The sequence below is a fragment of the Rhinatrema bivittatum genome, chromosome 16, assembly GCF_901001135.1.
Source record: "Rhinatrema bivittatum chromosome 16, aRhiBiv1.1, whole genome shotgun sequence".
In the NCBI taxonomy this organism is placed as follows: Eukaryota; Metazoa; Chordata; class Amphibia; order Gymnophiona; family Rhinatrematidae; genus Rhinatrema; species Rhinatrema bivittatum.
The window spans coordinates 41,595,900-41,614,177 of record NC_042630.1 but is presented as its reverse complement, the minus strand read 5'-3'; the positions used below and the strand labels follow the sequence as shown (position 1 = coordinate 41,614,177).

Sequence of the window (18,278 nt, the reverse complement as noted above, 5' to 3'; positions counted from 1 at the left end):
CTTGGCACATTTATTGAGGTCCCATGACATGTCCAAAATAGTCTGCCCTGGTGAAATTCTTTGATTCTTGCCTCTTCTACTTTGGAAAAATGAGTATATAAATCCCTCAATTAAACTTACATGTTGACATTTCTTACAGTGCTGGCATCCACCGTCTTCCCTAACGGACCATTCCAGACTTTTTCATCAATTACTGTTTGAGGCTATTTCAGTTATCTATACCGCTCTGTCAGCAAATTAGTGTTTTTCAGATTTTCTTTGAACTTTCTTCACTGCAACTTCAGATCATGAGCCCTTGCTGAGGAATTTGTTTGGACTATTTCACCTTCTATAACAATGACACACAGTCTGCAAAACTAAGTCACTGCCTTTTTCTGAAGCTTGTTTGGAGCTTGGTTGATTTGCTTGTCTCCCACCCTTCAACCAGAAATATGTCACACTGCTCTCAGAAGATTATATTTAGTTAACCACACTTGACTCCTCCAGAATAAAGAACATTTAGGGGGTGAGAAAATTAATATATAATCTTTTTATTTTCAAACTATCTTCCTATTCTCATTGCTTTAAAGTGACAGCTAAAAATAACTTACTTTTAAAAAGGACAAAAGAACAGTCTTCAAAAGAGAATATTATTTTTATCGGTATCTACTGAATGTGCAGGAGAACAGTATTCACCAAATCTGTACCAAGTTCTGGTAAATTTTTCCTTAGAAATTGTCGTTGTTTGATTGTTTCCCCATTAAATGTTTTCTTGTGTTCATTTCAGGCTTGAACAGAATAATGTAACATTTAGGAATAAATATAAAGACCAGGAGTCCAGCACTAGAAGTCAGGATAGCAAATATCTCCACAGCTACCATATATCTGCCTTTGGTGCTCAAATACACTGGAATGAAAGACACCCAAACACTACAGAACACCAGCATGCTGAATGTGATCAACTGGGTCTCGTTGAAACTGTCAGGTAACTTCCTTACTAGGAAAGCTACCACAAAGCTTAAAAATGCCAACCCCCCCATATATCCAACAACAAGATAGAAAGCAATCCCAGATCCATAATTACATTTTAATATCATCTTCCCACTTTCTGATTTTGTGTCATAGTCTGGAAATGGAGGAGAGATGAGCAGCCAAACAAGGCATATCAGAACTTCACCCAGCGAGCAGAGAAGAATAATATAGTTGGATACTCTGGCATCCAACCACTTTTTTAACTTGCTATTGGGCTTAGTGGCATTGAAGGCAATAGCAACTTTGATGGTTTTAGCCAGGACAGTGGAAACAGCAACAGTAAATATAATCCCAAATACAGGTTGTTGGAGCAGACAGGTTACCTTTAGAGGATGGCCAATGAATAATAATGAACAAAGAAAAGACAATATGAGTGAAAGAAGAAGCATGTAGCTGAGGTAACTATTGTTTGCTTTCACTAAGGGTGTTTTGTGATGTTTAATAAAAATTGCCATCACTGCAGCAGTTATTAAACAAAATAAAATAGCAACAGAAGCTAAAGCCACACCCAGGGGTTCCTGATAGGAAAGGAAGACTATGTCTCTTGGTATGCACAGATCTCTCTTCTCATTGGACCACTGATCTTCTGGGCAGGGCTCACAAGTTTCCATATCTGTCAACAAATCATAATTTAAAAGTTTAACAAATTAAAAAAAAAAGTATGATCTCTATTTAAACAAAATTAGTATTTAAAATAAGCTTTCCCACCCATACTTTTCCACTGCTTTTTATTCCACCAGAAATCTTATTTTTTTCTCTTAAGTGGCAACATGAATTTTAAAAGCCTCATGCATTAATAAGTAAAATCTCCATGCTTTGTTGCTGCTAAGGAAAATACATTTATTTTCTGTAAATCCTTCTTAGTTGGGGGTCCCATGCAATAGACACTGTTTGATTATTTTAGTAACTACGTGTGGATAAGGCCTTTGACTATGTGCCCTGGCCATATAGTCTATGGTTTGTCCTGGAAAAATGTGTTTGGAACCTAAGACAAGGGTACAAGTTAATGAGGCAACGTCAGAAGAGTTCTCTCAACTATGAAGGAAAAGCAGGGTTGTTTGTTGTCATTCATTAATTTTCTTCCATGTCTGGAGTCTTTGATCTTTTTAATGAAATTTTGATAGGGATAAAATATGTTAACCTTTTAACTAACATCAAACGGAGCATACACCGCTCTCCACAATTAGTTATATGATCACCAAGGAGATGCAGGAAAATGAAATCAGTCCCAAGACTTCCAAATTATTTGAAATGTGCAAAATACTTTTATTCATCAAGTCGGTTACTCCATTGCTCAATCAACACAAATTCTTTCAAACACGGGGTCCCCCGACACAGACCCGTGTTTCGCCACACGCGGCTGCGTCGGGGAGGACAGTGTATTCTTTGCGGTATTCAGACTAAAAATTTAAACAAAGACAGTAAATTAGTTCTTAAAAAACAGGGGCTGATAGTAAAACAGCAGATCCAATATTATCAAAAAGGCTTTTTGAATATACCATATAGGTGTAAGTTATAAATTCAAAACCACAGAGAGGAACAGTACTTACAGAGTACATAAATACCATGGAAACTAGAACTGCTAAAATATTGAGCGCCAAAAGGGTATTTTATAGCCGAAATTAAACATAGTGATCACTATTAATTTAAGGACCTAATATAATCGAACATTACATTATTCAGATTTTTAGTTTAATTCGTAACATCATCTTAACATTTAGAGCGTGCTATACAGATGAGCCGACAAAGTCAAGACAGTATAATGTTACAAACTTAGCGCACATCTTCTAAAACTACTTAAATAGCTCCAAATGTCTAAACTTGAAATAAAAAATCAGAGAATACACCTATATCTGAACTCATACGGTAGATCGATTCATGTGCATAACAGTAATTCTGATCGCATATATCACAGTGAAGATTAAATAAAGAAACTTGTACCTTTAAATTTTAACATCTCAGGCGGCAATTCTGGCAAGGAGCGCCAAGAACGCCAGCATTACTCAATATTTAAAGTGACCGTTTTGGCGCCAAATCGCAACCAATCCAGAGCAGGTAACCATAGATAACAACAGCCAATCAGAATTTGACAAGCCCAGCAGGTAACATAGAAGAAATTCCGGAGATCGTTTAAAGGAAGTATTGCCACTCAATTTCATTATTGAGTCCCTCCGGCGAGAGGCTATGTAGTTTAAAAATCCATTTTTGTTCCCTGCGTGCCAAAATGTCAGAGAAGCAGCCACCCCGTGGTGGTGGCATAACTACATCAATTATGTAGAATTTTAAATCAGATTCAGTGTGCCCCATAGAAATCCAATGTGTAACCAGAGGAGCTGATTCTCTGTTATTTTTAATATTTGAACGATGTTCAATGATGCGGGTTCGAATTGGGCGGGATGTCTTGCCCACATATAATTTTGTACACGGGCATATTATTATATAGATCACTCCCTTAGTTTGACATGATGATGTAAAATTTAATTTGTATTGAACATGTGAACCGGGATGCTCAAAATTAGTAGGCACAGTTGAGGGAGGTGAATACATCATCCCCCTCACCAATGTCTTCACAACCTCCGATATCTTCCTTCTTTGTAGCCGCAGCTGATATAATTCCGGAAGACGTTGCCGCTGTGGGGGATACTTCAGAGCGAGGAGTACCCCCACTGGCTGATGAGATCTCGTTGAGCCCCGGAGCTCCAAGACTCAGAGGAGTCATGCAGATTCCCCTATAATGGAGAGGGGAAATGCAGACATATCTAATACATCTATAAGAAATAATGTGGGTGGAGAACCGGCTGTGGGGGGAGAATGGATACCAGGATCGGATCTGGAGATTATACTACCGCAAAAACCTGCAGAAATAAATATGGACTTACTATGGTCAGCAATTAAGTCTTTAGAGGTGGCAATTATAAAAATGTCTCAAAATATTGTGGGTTTTCAACAAAAAACATTAAATTTGGAAAAGTCTATTTCCACGGGGGAAAAAAACATAGAAAAATGTGAGAAACGTTTGGAAAAAGTAGAAGCTATACAGGTGAGCTTAGCTAAATCTGAAGTAGGAAATGAAAAGAAATTTGAATATATAGAGAACTCGTTGAAATACGTAAATTTGAGAGTTTTGAATTTTCCTGTTCAGAATTTGATTTCAGCGAGTGATATGTTCAAAGAGTATTTGCACTTTGTGTTAAAAATGCCAAAGGAGTCATTACCTGCTTTTTCAAAAGTATATTATTTACCGGTAAAATCTGTGACAGCTAACCAACAGCCTAGTTTACCAATTGAGAGTAGTGTAAATTTGACAGAGGTGTTAGAGACTTCTTTGGATACAACAATTTCAACTAGGGCAACTCTTATAGCCTCATTTCTCTTTCCAACAGACAGAGACACAGTCTTAAGATTATTTCTAAGAAATAGGTTATTGAAATTCCATGGTCAGCAAATATGGATTTATCCAGATTTAGCAAGAAATACTCAAATTAGGAGAAAGCAGTTTTTGCGGTTAAGAGCAGAAGTGGTAGCAAAAGGAGCTAGATTCCTGTTAAAATTTCCATGTAGATGTGAAGTAACCTATTTAGAACATAAGTATGTCTTTTACGATATCACCCAGCTCCAAGCATTCCTGGAAACCCATCCCCCATTGAACACAGAGGTAGGTTAGAGAGCTAATGTATGAAATCAGTTGCTGTCTCTGATTGTGGGGTAAAGGGATTAATATAAATGCCCCCTTTACCCCTTTTTGTTTTGTTTTCCTTTATTCGCTCAGTTGTATTAACTCTTCTGGAATTTCTTGCGATAAATACAGAAACTTGATTGTTTGGTATGTACTTACGTATATATATCTGTATATCTGTATTTTTTCTTTCTTTTCTGTACATATCAAAATTTGTTGGATGTTATGTTAATTTGAAAATTAAAAATTAAAAATTAAAAAAAAAATACAGTGGGCAAAACTAAAAGGCATCAAAGCTTTTTGTCTGAAAAGTAAGTAAAGATAGGAAGAAAACGAGGCCACTGTGGTTTTCAGGAATGTGTGTGGCAAACATTTTTCTTTTGGTTCATTTCTTTCATTTTGGGCTGTTTTCTTGTATGAAATTCATTACATGGGCGTGTGTGTGTGTGTGGGGGGGGGGGGGGGTTTGTTGCATTTTTTGGTTTGTTTCAGGAAATAGTACAGGATATTTGCAATCAGTATGCACTATTTGCAAATAGTTTACACCCTTTCAAATACAGCAAATTATTAGCAAATGCTGAGGCAAATATTAGGTAAGCCATGGAGTGGATGAGTTATCCAGCTAAAGATCACCAGGTAACCTGTCCTAGATATTCAGTGAGATAGGTGTCCCACTCAATACAATCATCTATAGTTATCCAGATAACCTTATAAATTACCTTTCCAATAGGGATGTGAATCATGTGCCTGATCGTCCTAACGATCAAATTCATCTGGCAGGAGAAGAAAATTGTGATTGGCACAATTTTTTTAGTAAAAAAAAATCATTTTTCCGATTAGTGCGCACTAATGGGAGTTAGTGATACAATTTGACACTTTTCAGGTCAGTTAAGATCAGTTTAGGAATGAATATGTATTCCTATTGGCTGCCCTCTTATTTATTGATGTTACCAAGGTTCCCACTGACGTGATGGTTTAATATATGGGGGATGGGAAATGGAAATGGTTGGTAGCTTGACAAAAAAAGTAATGTGATCAGTCAATGTGACTCGAACTTGTTTGTTTATTATTTTTGTTACCAGGCACTGGCACGTGAAATGCTAGTGCATGTTTTGAATTTGCCAATCCCTGTGCATTTTAGAAAGGTGGTCCTGGAATTATTATACACACTTCGAATATATGTATATGGTAATTGTTGGTAAGTGTATTTTTGAAGTGGCCAGTACGTTTACTTTCCCTCCTACTTTTACTCACCAGCTAAGCTTTATAAGAAGGGCTTCTCTGCTTGAGTGTTGCTTTTGTTTGGTGTGAGGAGAGGAGAAACATCAGCTCTTTATTCAATCTACTAGATCTATTATATCAACCTACTCAATGTTTTATTGATTTATTATATCAGTAAATTAACCTGGGAGTGTTGTGATCTTCCTGCATGCAGTGCCTATCCCTGACACCGGGAGTGTTGTGATCTTCCTGCACGCAGTGCCCTATCCCGGTTACCGGGGTGTTGTGATCTTCCTGCACGCAGTGCCCTATCCTGGTTACCGGGGGTGTTGTGATCTTCCTGCATGCAGTGACCTATCCCTGATACTGGTATCCCTGATACCGTGGCTGTCAGCAGGCTCGAGAACCGACGCCGGCAAAATTGAGTGTCGGCTGTCAAACCCGCTGACAGCCGCCGCTCCGGGCCAAAAGGAGGCGCTAAGGATGCACTAGTGTCCCTAGCGCCTCCTTTTGCCTGTTTCTACCGCCGGGCCTCATTTAAATACTGAATCGTGTACACAGGTGAGTGGCCTGTGTGCGCACCAGGAGAGCGGGCATTCACCCGCTATCCCGCGAACCTTACTGAATTGGCCTGACTGTGAGGACGAAGTGCTGAAGGCTTCTTCAGTAATCGGATGGAACGAAAAAGCCTTTGCATTTTCAGCTTCCAATCCGTCAATAGGAAGGCTCTGGTTTGGATGGTGTCCAGACGCGCTCCTATGAATTGAAGAGATTGTGTCGGGACTAAAATGGACTTTTGATATTTGCCCTTAAGCAGAGGAAGGAATGCTTGTAAGGCAGGAAATACTGCTCTGGTCTCCAGACGGTTGATGGACCACTGAGACTCTAGTGGAGACCAGTGCTCCTGCACCAAACTCCGTAGACATAGCGCTCCCCAGCAGGAGAGGCTGGCATCCGTAGTCTCCACTGTCCATTCAGGCATTAGCAATGAAACTCCACGTTCCAAATTCTCTGAGAAGAGCCACCACTCGAGACAGGTAACCGGGATAGGGCACTGCATGCAGGAAGATCACAACACCCCCGGTATTAGGTATATGGCACTGCGTGCAGGAAGATCACAACACCCCCGGTATCAGGGATAGGGCACTGCATGCAGGAAGATCACAACACTCCTGGTATCAGGGATAGGGCATTGCGTGCAGGAAGATCACAACACTCCCGGTATTAGGGATAGGGCACTGCAAGGTAGAAGATCACAACACCCCTGGTATCAGGGATAGGGCACTCTGTGCAGGAAGATCACAACACCCCCGGTAACAGGGATAGGGCACTGTGTGCAGGAAGATCACAACACTCCCAGTATCAGGGATAGGGCACTGTGTGCAGGAAGATCACAACACTCCCGGTATCAGGGATAGGGCACTGCGTGCAGGAAGATCACAACACTCCCGGTATCAGGGGTAGGGCACTGTGTGCAGGAAGATCACAACACTAGATCACAAAGGGTAATCAAACTTACCCTTTCCCTATTGGTCCATTTTCTTTGCACCAAAAATGTTTCCCTTTAAACACTGGGTTTTGTCTTTGCCGCCCGTTCTCCTTGCCTTGTCAACTTTATGAATGTTACTTCGCATCTAAGGTATGTCTCATCAGCACATTCTTGAAATTGTTTACCATTTGCTGTTGGTCCTATTCTTAAGAATTCTTACACATGTATTATTTATATTTCAGTTTCAAAGTGTTTATCTCATCCCTCCCGATGCAGCCTTTGGGCGAAACATGGGTCCATGTCGGGGGACCCTAAAGAGAACTGTTATGTTTGACAATTGAGCAATGGAGTTGTGCTTTGAATAATAAACAAGAAATCTTTTTCATAAAATTATTAAGTTCTTGGACCTATTCAGTTTCTTTGCATCTCCTTTGGCATTGGATATTTATTTTGAATCAACCATTTTTGGTTCTGGTAACATTGTGTATACTTTGGATACTGATGTCATTTTCGGTCACATGGTTGGTCCTTTAAAAATGGATGCCGTGATATGAAACCATTGACTACCATGTTATAAAAGTTACACATACAACGTGATGTGAAATACGGGAACATTTCTGGTTATTTGGTGAGCCCAGACCCCTGATGACGGATTGAATCTGAAACTTGGCCATGTTGGGGAAGAGGAAGTGTTACTAAGTTATTTCACAAGCCTTGAGGAGATTCAAGAAACAGCATTAATGTGCAGCTAAGTAACGTTAAAAATATTGATATACAAGAATCCATGGTATTTTGGGACAATGTTTTCACATTCTTCATGGTTCTAATTGTGTTTGTGTGTTCAACATATTTGAGTCTTATTTGATCTAAAAAAAATGGGGGATGGTGTTATATTTATGATTATAACAGAAAAGAGTGAGTAACCTGGATGGTACCTTTATATATTTATATGAAACTACCACTTCCTTCACTTAAACTTTTTTTTCAAGACATTTTTCTGTCTGATATAATTTTTGGAAAATTCAAAGAAGTTTCTTATTAAATTGAATTATGTGAGTTTATTTTGATACATTATAGGAAAGGCAGGATAGGGGAGATATAAGAGACATTTAAGTACCTACAAGTTATCAATGCCCAAGAGGTGAGCCTCTTTCAAGGGAAATGATGCTGTGGAATGAAGGCTCATGGGTTGAAAGTGAAAGAAAGTAGATTCAGAAGTAATGTAAGGAAATATTTATATACAGAAAGGGTGGTAGATGCATGAAACATTCTTTCCAGTGGAGATTGTAGAGACAAGGACAGTATCTGAACTCAAAAAAGCATGGGCCAAGCACAGGGAATCTCTGAGGCAGTGAAAGGGACCGTAGACCTGAGTAGTTGGTGTGCATGGCAGACTAGATAGGCCATTTGGTCTTTTTCTACTGTCATGTTTTTGTTTTTATGAACAATGCACTACAGCACCTACTGGCACTGAATTATGAGGTAGTCAGGTCGCAAGAGGCCTGGTGCAGCTTATGCAGTGGGGGAAGGCTGGAAAAGGTCTGTGGCTGATGATAGTGCCATTGGCACAGTAGCTGTTGCAACTGGAAGGACCAGATCCCCTCTTCCTGCACCTCCTACTGTTCCTTCTCTAAGGAGGAATTGCTGGTAACAGTGAAATGGAATGGTGTGTGGGTTTGGTAAGCAGGTAGTTTGAAAGGTTCTGAGAGCTGTAAGTGCTTACAAGATATCAGTCAGGGGTAAGCATGGGCTATCTAGGGGAGGATTTGTGATAAGCAGATGTGGCTGATGCAGTGGGTTACCTGTTCCAATGCCCTCTCCCCACCTCAGCCTTCCTCATTACTTCCTACCCCTTCTCTAATTACATTGCCACTGGCTTAGCTTCACAATAGCTTATGACAAAGAAAAATAGGGTTGTGCATTCATTTTTCTTGAATTAGACAATGTCAATGATATTGTCTAATTCGTCATGGTTCGGTAGCACCAATATACGAAGCAATTTTGCCGAAATTTTGGCAAAATTCATATTTTGTCTTAATGCGCACTAGCGGAGTTACTGCACACTGCATATCTCTTAGTAATACCAATTAGGGATGTGCATCATTTTTATGATGAAAGAAAATATTGTACAATATTTCCTTTTTCGTCCTGTATCGTGGGTCCCCGAAAACGATAGGAAAACCCCATGAACTTTTGTGTGGTTCTCTTATCATTTTTTTTTTGGGGGGGGAGAAAGGGCACACAGAAAAAAAACCCAAAACCACCCCAACCCTTAAGATCTAATTATTTAAAATCTCCCACCCTCCTGACCCCCCAAAACTTTGCTAAAGTCCCTGGTGGTACAGAGGGGGTCCCAGGAGTGATCTCCTGCTCTTGGGCCGTTGGCTGCCAGTACACAAAATGGCGCTGATGGCCCTTTGCCCTTACCATGTGACAGGGGCTATCAGTGCCATTGGCTGGCCCCTGTCACATGGTAGGAGCAATGGATGGCCCGCACCATTGGCCCATTAGTGCGCGCTAAACTGAAAATGATTTTATACAAAAAAAATGCCGATCTGTGGGAATACGAACTTTTCTGTGGGTACAAAAAACCGAAAGTGGAAATGATTGGGCACCCGATGCACATCTCTAATACCAAATAGTGTGCACTGTTTTTATAACTAACAAACTCCTCTGAATTGATACTTTTTAATTTTTAAATTGCATTTTTTAGTGCGCACTAACATTAGTTACAGTGCACTACTACATACTTAGTGTGCTGTAAGTTCTATTAGGGTGCACTAACCTGTTAGTGCACACTAACTAACCTGTTAGTGCGCACTAACAGGCCTTAATTCACATTAACATCTAGCTAGTGCACACTATATCATTCGGTGTACTGCGCACTAATGCAGATATAGAGCGCACTAACGAAATTTTCCACGAAGCGCCCGATCCAAAGCCCGAACCATTATCTTTAAATGAAGCACATCTCTAATGAAAAAGTGTATTTATAGTCTGCAGATTTTTTCCTCCATTCCTATCTCTGCAGTGCTTTTCCAGCTGCTGAGTATGCTGGGATAAACCTCCTCTCTCAGTGTTGTGCTTTTCATACTACTGGCTATGCCATGTTTCATGCTTCTCTGGCACCAGGAGGAGGAGTTCTTCCAATTTCAATGGCCATCAGGACCTGACTGTTCCTGCTCCTCTGGCTATCAGTATGCACCCTCCAATTCACTGCTAGGTCAGGTGAAGTTCCCTGCTGCCATGGTCTTCTTCTCCTTTTCCACTACATCTAACTCTGAGCCAGGCTGGGGCTAGAGCAGGGGCTGGATTCTTCTTGACATCATGGTCTGCCTGCATTCTGTACCTCTCTAGCTGTGCAGGGAGTGGAAAGGCATTCAATTGTAGAAGGAGCTTTCGGAAAATAGAATTTGCTACAGTCACTGACGAAGTGCACTCTGTCCTCAAAAGCTCATGCCTCAATAAATGTGTTAGTCTATAAGGTGCCATCTGCCTCATGTCATTTTTGCAGACATAAATATATAGCCAAGAGGATAGAAAAGATACATGGGATATGATAGGGGCAATCAAAAAACTTAAAGATTTAAATTGTGCAGAAGAAGCAAAACAAGAAAAAATTTAGAAGAAATAGTGTTCTAGAATAGACTACAGTATGAAACTTCAAAACAAAATCAGAAAATATTTATATATGGAAAAGGTGGTGGATATGTAGAACAGCCTTTCAGAGGAGGTAGTATAAATAAAAATGGTAATTGAATTGAAGAAAGCATAGGGGAAGCTCAGAGGACCCTTAGTTGTGAAATTCAAAGAGGGTAAAGGCAGAAATCAATATCAACAATGAAACTGGGCAACTAGATTAGTAAGGCACACTCAGAACATCGTACTCCATATTTATCCAAACTGCCTCCTGAGGATGTACTGGCAGACAGTTAAGCCCTGCCTCACATGCTGTACAGTATTCTGTATTAGGGATGTGAATCGTGTCCTCGATCGTCTTAACGATCGATTTCGGCTGGGAGGGGGAGGGAATCGTATTGTTGCCGTTTGGGGGGGTAAAATATCGTGAAAAATCGTGAAAAATCTAAAAATCGTAAAATCGCAAAACCGGCACATTAAAACCCCCTAAAACCCACCCCCAACCCTTTAAATTAAATCCCCCACCCTCCCGAACCCCCCCCCAAATGAGTTAAATAACCTGCGAGTCCAGCGGCGGTCCGGAACGGCAGCGGTCCGGAACGGGCTCCTGCTCCTGAATCTTGTGTGTTCAGCCGGCGCCATTTTCCAAAATGGCGCCGAAAAATGGCGGCAGCCATAGACGACCACGATTGGTCGGCAGGAGGTCCTTCCGGACCCCCGCTGGACTTTTGGCAAGTCTTGTGGGGGTCAGGAGGCCCCCCACAAGCTGGCCAAAAGTTCCTGGAGGTCCAGCGGGGGTCAGGCAGCGATTCCCCGCCGCGAATCGTTTTCGTACGGAAAATGGCGCCGGCAGGAGATCGACGGCAGGAGGTCGTTCAGCGAGGGTTCCGGCGCCTCGCTGAACGACCTCCTGCAGTCGATCTCCTGCCGGCGCCATTTTCCGTACGAAAACGATTCGCGGCGGAAAATCGCTGCCTGACCCCCGCTGGACCTCCAGGAACTTTTGGCCAGCTTGTGGGGGGCCTCCTGACCCCCACAAGACTTGCCAAAAGTCCAGCGGGGGTCCGGAAGGACCTCCTGCCGACCAATCGTGGTCGTCTATGGCCGCCGCCATTTTTCGGCGCCATTTTGGAAAATGGCGCCGGCTGAACACACAAGATTCAGGAGCAGGAGCCCGTTCCGGACCGCTGCCGTTCCGGACCGCCGCTGGACTCGCAGGTTATTTAACTCATTTGGGGGGGGGTTCGGGAGGGTGGGGGATTTAATTTAAAGGGTCGGGGTGGGTTTTAGGGGGTTTTAATGTGCCGGCTCACGATTCTAACGATTTATAACGATAAATCGTTAGAATCTCTATTGTATTGTGTTCCATAACGGTTTAAGACGATATTAAAATTATCGGACGATAATTTTAATCGTCCTAAAACGATTCACATCCCTATTCTGTATCTCTAAAATTGAGCTATATGAAAACCAAATAATATTTAATACTGCATTATACATTCAAACATTTATATTTTCTGTATTGAGAAATGCATTCAGCATTTTCAGAACATTCACAAACTTTTCTTAGCCTTGATGGACAAATTGAACTTACCAATCATAGTAGTGATTTCTCCTTCAGAACAGGGGACACAGTCATAGCAGCAAACAGGCTGTCCCTTACGAGGGGCTTTCCTGTACCCAGGAGTACAGCTCTCAGTGCAGACAGAATGTGGAGTCTAAGAAGGTAAAAGAATCAGGGAGATTTATAGATCTCATGTAGATTTTAGATTAATTACTCACCTTTTCAAGCCAAAGGTCAAAGGACTGGATTTTCTAATGTCACATGGCTTTCTGAATCGCACAGTAACAGGGGGCAGGAGGGCGAAGTGGGGGGCATGCCTGCGAAAGCCGGCAGCGATTGCACCACCGCGGTCTTATCACTGACGGTTTTCGCACCCATTAGTGCCACCGTGAAAGGTAGTGCTATTGGGTGTGCTACTGGCGGCGATAACAGGTCTTACCTTATCGCCGCCACCAAAGTTTCCACCGTGTCCGCCCCAATGCTGCCATGATTCCTCCTCTTCTGGTCCCAACTCTGCCCCAACTCTGCCCCTATCTAGCTATCGCACACGAAAAGGGACTTTTTGCGTGCGATAAGTCCCTTTTCACATGCGATATGGATAGAAAATGACCCCCAAAGTGAGTTACATTCAGGTACAGTAGGTATTTCCCTGCCTCAGAGAGCTCTCACAATCTGGTTTGTACCTGAGTCAGTGGAAAGTAAAGTGCCTCAACTCTGTTATACACTGAGGGACTGCTTTACTAAATGGCATTAAAAATAATAACTTTAGCTGAACGCGCATATGTCCCAGGGATTGCAAAAGGGGGCATTCTGGGGGCTGGGCGCCGGCCCAAAGCGTGCCGGGGGCGGGACCAAGGCCTCCAGCACAGCCACCGTGCTGAGGAATGGCGCGCCGGCAGGTGGCTGGCACGTGCAAGTTACGCCTGCCCGGAGGCAGGCGTAACTTTTGAGATAAAGGTCAGGAGGGGGTTTTAGTTAGGGCTGGGGGGCGGGTTAGACAGGGGAAGGGAGGGGAAGGGAAGTTCCCTCCGAGGGTGCTCCGATTTCGGAACGGCCTTGGAGGGAACAGGGAAGCCATTGGGGCTCCCCTAGGGCTCGGCATACACAAAGTGCCCAAGTGTGCAACCCTTGCGTGCCCCGACCCCGGATTTTATAACATGCGTGCGGCTCCACGCGCATGTTATAAAATTGGGCGTAGATTTGTTTGTGCCGGGTTGCGCGAACAAATCTATGCCCTCGTGCTGTTTTTAAAATCTGGTCCTAGGTGCTGATCTCAGTATGGACTTAGGGGCGGATTTTCAAAGGGTTACGCTCATATATTACACGCATAACCCCGAAAACCCTCTCCTGCGTGCGCCGAGCCTATTTTGATTAGGCTCGGCGATGCGTGCAAGCCCCGGGGCTTGAAAAAGGGGGCAGGGCATGGGCAGGGCAGTCCAAGGGCGGAGCCTCCAGGCACAGCGGCCATTTGCCGCTGTGCCAAGGATCATGGGCCGACCATCGCCGGCACGCACAACCAAGCCTGCCCGGAGGCAGGCACAAGTTAAAAATTAAAGGTAAGGGGGGAGGTTTAGGTAGGGCTGGGGGGGGCGAGTTAGATAGGGAAAGGGGGGGATGGTGGGGGGGTGGAAGGAAAGTTCCCTCCGAGGCCCCCTTCAATTTCGGAGTGGCCTCAGAGGGAATGGAGGAAGGTTGCATGGCTCGGCGCTCGCAAGTTGCACAATTTTGCACCCCCTTGAGCGTGCTGACCTGGATTTTATAACATGCGTGTGGCTGCACACGCATGTTATAAAATCAGGCGTAGATTTGTGTGCGCCAGGTTGCGCGCACAAATCTACGCCCGCGCAGAGTTTTTAAAATCTGGCCCTTAGTATTTAAGTGCATATGGTGCAGAATATAACTTTTCAGTTATCCATCTAAATGGCTTTTGAATATCAACCTCAAGAAATATAATTTTAAACTTCACCCTCCAGTAGTAAGGTGCCCAATGCAATTTATATAGAACTGGAGTGATCTGATCACAAATCTGTGCTGCTACATTTTTTACAATATATGAGGCTTGGAGGGTTGACTGACGAAGACCAACATATAAGCAATTACAGTAGCCAAGAGAAGAAATGACCAGCATTTGCATGAAAGAAATGGCTACAGATTGCAAAGCTTTTAGAAAGTATTCTTAACTATATTTTCCGCTTGAGGAACAAGTGATAAAAGTCATGTCCATCAAAAATCCCAGAGGTTAGACCTGACTAGAAATCACAATCTGTGCTCCATCAAAAGAATGGAAATGAGTAATATTATGTGATGGAAACCTAGAGAGATTATATTACCTTTGTCTTTTTATGTTCAAAACAAATCCATTATCAGTCATCAAATTCTTGATGGAATAGAGGCAGCTAGAAATCTTAAAAGAATGCATCAGCCATAATCAGCTGAACTGGTACATAAAACTGGATATCGTTGGCATATAGACTAAATTCAACATCCAGGAAAAATGTAAATATTAATAATGTAGCAAAGAGAGCAGAATATTGGGGAACATTTTTATTCACAGTCAATAAATAAAAGTTCAAGCTATCACTACCCACCCTTTATAACAGAGTAGTCAAAAATAACACAGAATGCTAATACAGTAGATGCTAAACCTATTTGTTTTTAAGTTCTGAAACACAATAGAGTCATTCAGGATGTCAAAAGCAGAAGATATATCTAACAAAACTGGTGGAACTGTCAAAGTGTTGATGATCTACGTCAAACTAGGAAGCAGTAGTGTTTCCATGTTCTATGCTGCTCTAAATGCAAATTAGAAATCATCAAGTAAGCTCTGTTCTTCAATAAAAATATGCAACCTTTTTAAATCTACGTTCTCCGAAACTTTAGTTAAAAATGGTAATGTAGAAATTGGACAGAACTGTAAAGCATATTTGCTGCAGTCCATGTTCCATGTAAACCAATTAGATGTTTCCAACGAATGTTGGTCTAGAAAATTGTAAAATAAATAAATAAATAAATAAAAAATAGATAAAAATAAATAAATAAATCTAATTTTGGATCTCCGAACCTCATCCTCCCAGAGGAGGAAGGGGAGGATAACAACCCTGCCCCCACTGCCAATGGGCACACATTGTGTTATTCCAGCCCTGGTTCCAGAGGAGGAAAAGAAGAAATCTGTCGTAATAATAATACTTCAAGGTCAACTTTGCTAATGACATGTTTGACTCTAAATCTTTTCATCCTGTTAGGTCATTTTTGGTGAATAAGCTTTAAGAGGCCTTCAGATTTCCTATTTATATCTGTCTTTTATCTATAGAATATCAAGATTTCTAAATCTCAGAAGTAGAAAAAGTGGCCCTGAGCAATTTATGAAGGCCAAAATGATGTTGCTCCTGGAACCTACCGTATTTAATGGTGTATAAGTCACATTTTACTTTTTTTGCAATTTCAGTGACTGCAACTTATTCACCTGTGCAACCTATATACTGTCACAATCTCTCTCTCAACCTGTCTGCTAACCTCACTGTACAAACAGGTGTGCCGTATACAAATGTGCGACTTCTCTACCAACATTTTTGTCAAAATGGAAATTTATGAAGGGTGTGACTTATATACTGAAAAATATGGTTCAACAATAAAATTGTTATGCTTCTGCTTCGAGTTTCCCTGTGTATCCCTCTGGCTCTTACCTGTATAATGTTAGGTCCCCACTCAATGGCACTCACATTGATGAGCAGTTGATGACCCACTGGAGCAGAGGAGGTAAAGCTTCCTATTTGAACGTTCTTGACTGTTCCATTTGGGAAGATCAGCCAATTTATGATGTCAAACTGACCTGGGACTTTCCCCTCATCATCAAAGAAAATCTCATCACCAGCTGATGTTCTGAAGTGAATATTTTTCAGATGATGATTTAGCTAAAGTCAGAAGAAGATAATTAATATTTATCTAGAAGATTGCATGAAGAAGTTCAGTAAGCTGAAAATGGTGGGGCTATTAGTGATTGTGGCCATCTTGGAAAATAGATCCATGATTTAAAAATAAATAAATAAATATTCAACTGTTGGCTGTTTGTGTAATTTAACTGAATAAACTTACAAGTTAACCTAAACTGCTGAATATACCCACATATATCCAAAGTTATCTTGGTCAGTTTATCCAGATAAGTTAGGACAGCCCTCTGGAACAGCTAAAGTTATTCAGAAAACTTAGGGATATGCTGAATATCAGTCTTATCCTACCAAGGGCTGTATTCATCATTCTTCACAGAATGATGAATTCAGTGAAAAGGGGGGGGGGTGTGGGGGGGGGGGGGCGAAGGGGGGGCAGGCCTGCAAAAGGCCTCAGCCGTTCACACCCCGGCGGTGCAATTTTGCCAGCTGCGGTGTGGCAAGCTGCAGCCTTTCACATGAATAGTGCCACCGTAAAAGGTTGTGCTATTTGCCATGCTACTGCCGGTGATAATGTCCCTCACATTATCACTGGCAGTGGTGCCGTGGACGACTCCTCCCCTCCCCACCCTGACTCCTCCCCTCCCTGCCCCGACTCATCTCCTCCAGCTAATTAACATCTTATCGCACGCGAAAAGTCCCTTTTCACGTGCGATAGGGGTTTATTGCATGACATTATGCACAAAGGACCATGGGTTTACAGGCTCTGACGTCACTCCTGAAGAGAGTTCCTGGATTTAAGCTGCTTTCTGAAGCATGAAAGAGTGAGAACTTCTGTAACAGAGAAAGAACTATCTTTAGGGTCCTTACTGGCAGGGCCGGCGGAAGCACTAGGCGAACTAGGAGGTCGCCTAGGGCGCCAGCTTCCCGGGGGCGGCACTGCCCCGGTAAAATTAAGAGAGCCGCGCTTTCAAGCATGTGAGTCCTTTGCTGTCAGCCCGGGCGGAACGCGGCAGGACAGCTGGAGTCAGCGGCACCGGGCGTGCTCTCTTCTTCCCCCCCGCGGTCCGGAAGAGGAAGTGGAGAGCATCGGGTGCCTGCGCGGGAAGAAGAGACCACGCTAGTGTGGTCTCTTCTTCCGCGCAGGCACCCGATGCTCTCCACTTCCTCTTCCGGGCCGCGGGGGGGGGGGAGGAGAAGAGAGCACGCCGGGCACGACTGGAGTCAGCCGGGTGCCTGCGCGGGAGTCATCGGGTGTCAGCCGGGTGCCAGCGCTGGAGTCATCGGGTGCCTGCGCGGGAGTCTTCCCGCGCAGGCACCCGATGCTCTCCACTTCCTCTTCCGGGCCGCGGGAAGAAGAGAGCACGCCGGTGCCGCTGAGTCAGCGGCACCGGCGTGCTCTCTTCTTCCCGCGGCCCGGAAGAGGAAGTGGAGAGCATCGGGTGCCTGCGCGGGAAGAAGAGGCCACGCTAGTGTCCGACGGGAAGAAGACTGCAGCGTGGCTCGGAGGAAAATGGAGTTTCAACCGCGGCCGATGGGACTCCACCTCCGCGAGGGCTGAAAATGAAGAGGTTAGCGTTGGGAGGAGGCTGCTGCCGCCGCGAGTTCCCGGGGTGGGGGAGAGAGATAGTGAATGAACGAGCAAGCATGTGTGTTTGAGATCCTGGGTGTGTGAGTGAGAGATTGCATGTATGTGAATGATTGAGAGCCTGTGTATGTGAAAGAGAGTATGTCTGTGATTGAGCGCCTGCCTGTGAGAGAGAGAGCATGAATGTAAGTTTACCATTGGGAACC

General features: G+C 43.1%; 1 protein-coding gene across 1 annotated transcript in view; it reads right to left on the bottom strand.

Annotated features, from left to right (window-relative positions):
• Positions 1-707: 707 nt before the first annotated feature.
• The window catches only part of LOC115077506 (vomeronasal type-2 receptor 116-like), a 52,780-nt gene continuing 35,209 nt past the window's right edge, over positions 708-18,278 (bottom strand). The window contains exons 4-6 of the mRNA XM_029579797.1: positions 16,284-16,511; positions 12,631-12,754; positions 708-1,624 (exon numbers count right to left, since the gene is read on the bottom strand). Coding sequence (XP_029435657.1) covers positions 708-1,624; positions 12,631-12,754; positions 16,284-16,511 — 1,269 coding nt within the window. The remainder of the gene's footprint in view (positions 1,625-12,630; positions 12,755-16,283; positions 16,512-18,278) is intronic.